Source organism: Quercus robur, chromosome 11 (genome assembly GCF_932294415.1).
Source record: "Quercus robur chromosome 11, dhQueRobu3.1, whole genome shotgun sequence".
NCBI lineage: Eukaryota > Viridiplantae > Streptophyta > Magnoliopsida > Fagales > Fagaceae > Quercus > Quercus robur.
In genome coordinates this window covers 8,301,044-8,307,544 of record NC_065544.1, presented here as the reverse complement: position 1 = coordinate 8,307,544, position 6,501 = coordinate 8,301,044, and the positions used below count along the sequence as shown (strand labels likewise).

Below are 6,501 nucleotides of genomic sequence, written 5' to 3'. Positions count from 1 at the left end.
TGGACAAAAAAAATTATTAAAAAGAAATTCATTAAAGAGAAAAAAAAATAGTCAAAAAATGGTCAAAATGCTTATTATGAAAAGTTATTGAGGGGGGGGGGGGGGGGGGGGGGGGGGTGTGTAATTACAATATATTCGATGGCACCAAAGCCTCACCACAATATATTCGATGGTACCAAAGCCTCACCACCAAATATCCTAACAGACAGATTGATTGATGTTCGGCTCTTTTTTCTTTTCATGCTTTGTACTCTGTTTTTACTTTTTGGGCTTTTCCAAGCTAATTTCAATGAAATATGCAGGTTGCATCAAAAAATTAAGAATAATAAAAACCACATAATAGAATAATGAATTCAAAAGTCACTAATGAGGTTTTCAAGTCTAAAGCCTACCATAATAGAATAATGAAACTTGACCCGACCACCACAGCACAGGGAGACCACGTAAAAATCCACTTTTGTTTTTTCTATTTATGTTCTTGTTTTTATTTTTTGAGATCCACTTCTTTGTTACCATGTTACCCAGTCAATAATTCAATTAAATTGAAAAATTATTTATTTTAATTTGTAAGGGTTGACTCTCACAAATGATTCCAATAAGTAATTAACTAAATAGTAAAAATTTGGATTAGGATCTCGAGTAATACATAGTCTAAGGTATTATCTATTTATGTTCTTGTTTTTGTTTTTATTTTTTTAGATCCACTTCTTTGTTACCATGTTACCCAGTCAATAATTCAATTAAATTGAACAATTATTTATTTTAATTTGTAAGGGTTGACTCTCACAAATGATTCCAATAAGTAATTAACTAAATAGTAAAAATTTGGATTCGGATCTCGAGCAATACATAGTCTAAGGTATTACATCGGAGCAATTACCAATAATTCCCCTAAAAAAATTATTTCTTCACCTTCTTCTTCTATTTTTATTCAGGGTTGAGATTGCGAGTTGATTTGTCAACTCGCAATTAAAACCATTGTCAATACTTCAAAATTTTTGAGAAAAAAATAGTCAAATTTTGCTCAAATCAACTCGCAATTAAAACCATTGTCAATACTTCAAAATTTTTGAGAAAAAAATAGTCAAATTTTGGTTGAGCATTCCCATGATGTGTACAAATGTGGAGGGAGCATCGTCAAATGGTTGGCTTACACATTTGCTGCTTTGTTTGACTTAGGCAACACGAACTGCACGCGCGAGCTCCATATTCATATATTTGCTTGTTAATTTCCAAGTAGTTTCTCCTCTACTCAATCATTTTCCGGTAAAATTAAATACTAGTCATTAAAAAAAAAAGGTGCTTCGTACTCGCAATAAGTCCAGTGAAATCCTATTCATTCCAAATATTAGAATCTCAAATCTTGGCATATATGTCCAATGAAATCCTTTTATATATAAAATCCAATGAAATTTTATATTTTTAATCTAAAACACAAAAAAAAAAAAAAAAATCTAAAATATTAGAACGATTTAAAAATTAAAACAACTTTAATAGTAAAATGCTATTGCAATTGGGTTCTTAATTTAATTAACGTGTAGCATAAATTATCAGTATCACACACCCTATCTTACCAGCTATACAAGTCCAATGAAATCTTATATTTTTTATTATCTAAAACACAAAAAGATTTCTAAAATATTAAAATAACTTTAATAGTCAATACTATTGCAATTGGGTTCTTAATTTAATTTATGGGTTGCATAAATTATTAATATTTTTTTTTTTGGGTAAAAAATTAGTACCACCAGCCTAGCTTTCTAGTTCACATTGTTTGTCTATCAAAAAAAGAGAGAGAAAAAAAAGCTCACATTGTCTGACTTTGATAATGCCACTCTCAAAAGTCATACCGAAATTATAGCCCACCCCGGCTACTCTCTGAAAGCCGAAACAAACTGCCTATAAAATGCCACACCTATTGCCATATATCCCTCAAACAAACCACACACACAACCAGTAACATTTTGCACCAACAAGCCACAAAAAATGGAGCAAAATTTCTACCTATCCCTTCTTCTTCTCTTTGTTTCCTTCATCACTCTCTCCCTCTTCTTCCTCTTTTACAGGCATAGATCCAACTTCACTGGCCCAAATCTCCCACCAGGCAAAGTTGGGTACCCCATGATCGGTGAGAGCTTTGAATTCTTCTCCACAGGATGGAAAGGTCATCCTGAGAAGTTCATCTTCGACCGCATGTCTAAGTACTCTTCTGAAGTGTTTAAAACCTCTCTTTTGGGACAACCAGCTGCTGTGTTCTGTGGTGCTGCAGGTAACAAGTTCTTGTTTTCCAATGAGAACAAACTTGTCACTGCTTGGTGGCCTGACTCTGTCAACAAAGTTTTCCCTAGTTCGCTCCAAACTAGCTCCAAAGAAGAGGCCAAGAAGATGAGGAAGATGCTTCCAAATTTCCTTAAGCCTGAAGCTCTTCAGAGATACATAGGTATCATGGATACTATTGCACAAAGACACTTTGAGTCTGGATGGGAAAATCGTGACGAAGTTCTTGTGTTCCCTCTCTCAAAAAAGTAATACTATATCTCATTTCTCTCTCTCCTTGTTTTTTTTTTTTTTTTTTTTCAAAGTCTAATCATAGAGAAAAACAGTGAAGTTGTAATAATTTTACCATAGAAAAAGAAAGAACTTGCATGAATTTGAATTCGTTAAAAATAATAATAATAATAATTGTTTTAATTATTTTTTTATAAACATATATATCACCAAATACAAAAATGTTCTCGAAAAAGAAAATTACAAAAACATAATTTAAACATTTATTTATTATGTTAATGAAGTGACAAAAATTATATTTATTATCACCTCAAATCGTAAATTTTCTGTACTAAAATTTGTAATAAAATTATTATTTATTTTTATAAAGTAATATTATAGATAATACAAATTTTACTGTATAAATCTTATAAATTAAGGTGAAACTAATTACAAAATTTGAAATGAATTGATGTTACAAATTTTTTTTACTAAAACTACTTCACAGTAGTTTTAATATATATATATATATACACTTTTTATTGAAAGATATTAATACCTTAGATTTGGTAATATTTATCTAGTAAAATAACTCAAATTTCATTGTATAGGTCTTATGTGATTTTTCTCTATACAACTCAAATTATAGCTCTTATGTAAGACCTATAACTCTATACATAAGACCTCACCTATAACGCTATACATAAGACCTATAACTCTATACAACTCAATTTAATACTCAAATTACTAGGCAAAATCACTCTAATAGTAAAATAACTCAAATTAATACTTTTGTTATATCATTGTCAACAGGTACACTTTTTGGTTGGCATGCCGTTTGTTTCTTAGCCTTGAGGATCCCAACCACATCGCAAGATTTGATGACCCATTCAAACTATTGGCCTCTGGGATCATATCAATGCCTATTGACTTGCCAGGAACACCATTTAACCGTGCAATCAAAGCCTCCAACTTCATCAGGAAGGAACTTGTGCTTATCATTAAGCAAAGAAAGATTGATTTGGCAGAGGGCAAAGCATCCCCTACTCAAGATATATTGTCCCACATGCTTTTGACTTGTGATGAGAATGGAACATACATGAATGAACTAGATATTGCAGACAAAATCCTTGGTTTGTTGATTGGTGGACATGACACAGCCAGTGCTTCTTGCACTTTCATTGTCAAGTATCTTGCTGAGCTTCCTCATATTTATGATGGAGTCTACAAAGGTGAATATCATTTTTTTTAGTTTTCTATATTCTTTGCATTTCATGATCTATGCCTATAATTTATTTGATTTTCTATGCCTCTAGATGAAAATTCTGATTGTATAGGTCTTATGTGATTTTTTAGTGTTTGATGGTCTTAACAATAAATAAATAAAAAGCTCCTAATGGGTTAATTATAGAGAACTTTCTAAGCCCAAAAAGCAAAAAAAAATAATAATAATCAAGAGAATAGATAGAACCATAAATTAAAATCGAGTAAAAAAAAAATCAAGGAAAAGGGAGATAAATTAATGTTGTCCCTTTTGGAAAATCAACTTTATAAAAGTTGCTTTCGGGAATTAGTAATCTGAGTACTAGACGTGTGATCCTGACTGGATCAACCATGTTCTAAAGTCAAACTCTTATATGTTTGAATACAAGGAATGTTTTTATATTGATGACTAAAATAGCATTTACAAGTAACCAATCTTAATCTAAGCCTAAATTAGGGATACAACTTTTCACAATTTTTTCACAATCTTTCAAAAATTATAAAAAATATTGCATCTAAGTTATTGTTTATACTGCATCAAAGTTATTTTTTTTTGGGGTAGAATATATTGCATCTAATTAAGATATTGTTTATTTTCTTCTCCAATAAAAAAAAAATGTTATTTTTTACTTAAACACGTTTAATAAATCTAGAATTTGACTTTGCAAGTCACATGACCCAACAACCAACAATTGGTGTCCGCACCATTAATGATAATATGTATATACTAAGCATCTTCTTTTTTATTGGTGAAAGAGAGAGATTTTGCCTTTTGCACATGGACATCAAGGCATAGACTTTTTTTTTTTTTTTGGATAAGACCGGGACATAGACATAATTGACTAAATTTAATATGTTAGGCGGCCGTCTAGGACTAGTAAATAAGCCGAAAAAGAATATGGATCATCAAAAGCAATTGGAATTGGAATTGGAATTTTTTAATTACTTCACATTAATTGAACTCTATCTTTATTATTCCTTTTTGTCTTTGTTCAGAGCAAATGGAGATTGCCAAGTCAAAAGCACCAGGGGAGTTGTTGAACTGGGATGACATTCAAAAGATGAAATACTCATGGAATGTTGCTTGTGAAGTGCTTAGACTTGCTCCACCCCTCCAAGGTGCTTTCAGGGAGGTCATTAATGAGTTCATCTTCAATGGTTTCTCCATTCCAAAGGGCTGGAAGGTAAATCAATTCAGGAAAAAAAAAATTGATAGAGATGCATTACTTTTCATAACTATCAGTTATAATTGGAATAACATTATTTTCACTTAAATCTATAATTGAAACAGACTTTTTATATACACTAATCACAACATATCATGTCAACAGTTGTTAAAAAAATTGTGAAAAAAATCTTTAGATTAATTGAAAAAATAAAATAAAATAAAAAGTTGGAACATGGCTAGCTAATAATATTTACAAAAAAAATATTTATGTCATAAAAGTAACTTAAATGACTCTTCTTGTTGTTGTGTATGCAGTTGTATTGGAGTGCAAATTCGACTCATAAAAGTGCACAATACTTCCCAGAGCCTGAGAAATTTGATCCAAGTAGATTTGAAGGACGTGGACCTGCTCCTTACACATTTGTTCCCTTTGGTGGAGGACCAAGGATGTGCCCAGGAAAAGAATATGCAAGATTGGAAATACTTGTTTTCATGCATAATTTGGTGAAAAGGTTCAAGTGGGAGAAAGTTCTTCCTGATGAAAAAATTATTGTTGACCCCATGCCCATGCCTGCAAAGGACCTGCCCATCAAACTTTTCCCACACAAAGCTTGATTTATTGGGATTAAGAACTTAAAAATCTTAGGTCCTTATCCTCCTTGGTCATTCTCACACACAACATAAGGAGAGAAATTAAACCTTACCCCTTTTTTTTCAATTTTCGTCCTTGTATTTGTTTTTTAATGTTGTGTTTAAGTTATTCGTCTTGATATTTCAAGGACATAAAGAAAAAGTATAATGGAAAAGAATAATTAAGTTGTTTACTCAGATGTCATATGATGTAAGTGTATAACGAAATTGTATTAATAATTATTGGTTATGGCTTTGGTATACAATATTAGGCACTAAATGGAGCCAATCTTGACTTGGTATCATAGTTTTTTTTTTAATTATTGACTTGGTATCATAGTTAAGGAGCTACATAAGTGCACCCACCCCCTCCAAAGAAACAAAAGTATGCAAAAATATGATGGTAAAACAAGAAAAAAATCTATAAACACAAAAATTTGATAAACGATGATATGATAAATTATTATTGATAGATGAAAAAGTGATATAAATAGTGAGCTCAGAAGAAAATTAGTACAAACTTGTCAACTCCTATGTTGTAATAATTGTTCTCAACTTTCTTTCTTTTTTTTAATGTGCGTAGCAATATTCCTGTGTCAAACAGTCATGGCCGTTAACTTTGATCGGCATATTAGCACCGTTTACTTTTTGGTAAGGTGGAATGTTAGCCACCTGAGAAAGCTTTCACACTAATTGGTTAGCTAGTTATGGTCGCTCTCTCAACTACCATTTTATAATGCACTTTGCACTAAGGTATTACAATTAATTTTTAAATAATAGTACAAACCAGAAGGAAAAAAATAATAATAATAATAATAAAAAAAACCGAGAAAGCAACTGCAAGACTGATAAACCTTAAGAAGTCATCCTTCCTTGGACCACAAATCATTGAATTTGATGTGATATATATCTTTTTTTTTTTTTTTTTTTAGTAAAAATTTTATGATGTTTCA

At 31.1% G+C, this 6,501-nt stretch overlaps 1 protein-coding gene across 1 annotated transcript; it reads left to right on the top strand.

Moving 5' to 3' along the window:
- Window positions 1-1,916: 1,916 nt before the first annotated feature.
- On the top strand, window positions 1,917-5,814 carry LOC126705312 (beta-amyrin 28-monooxygenase-like). Its single transcript, XM_050404209.1, has 4 exons — window positions 1,917-2,525; window positions 3,301-3,719; window positions 4,747-4,934; window positions 5,234-5,814. The coding sequence occupies exons 1-4, from the start codon at window positions 1,987-1,989 to the stop codon at window positions 5,531-5,533; spliced, it is 1,446 nt and encodes a 481-aa protein (XP_050260166.1). The 5' UTR covers window positions 1,917-1,986; the 3' UTR covers window positions 5,534-5,814.
- Window positions 5,815-6,501: the final 687 nt, after the last annotated feature.

What these genes read in the sequence shown, in the direction of transcription:
- LOC126705312 (XM_050404209.1), top strand. Translation starts at nt 1,987, where the DNA reads ATGGAGCAAAATTTCTACCTATCCCTTCTTCTTCTCTTTGTTTCCTTC. An exon ending in TTATGATGGAGTCTACAAAG is followed by an intron (nt 3,720 to 4,746) that starts GTGAATATCATT and finishes GTCTTTGTTCAG; the next exon opens with AGCAAATGGAGATTGCCAAG. An exon ending in CCATTCCAAAGGGCTGGAAG is followed by an intron (nt 4,935 to 5,233) that starts GTAAATCAATTC and finishes TTGTGTATGCAG; the next exon opens with TTGTATTGGAGTGCAAATTC.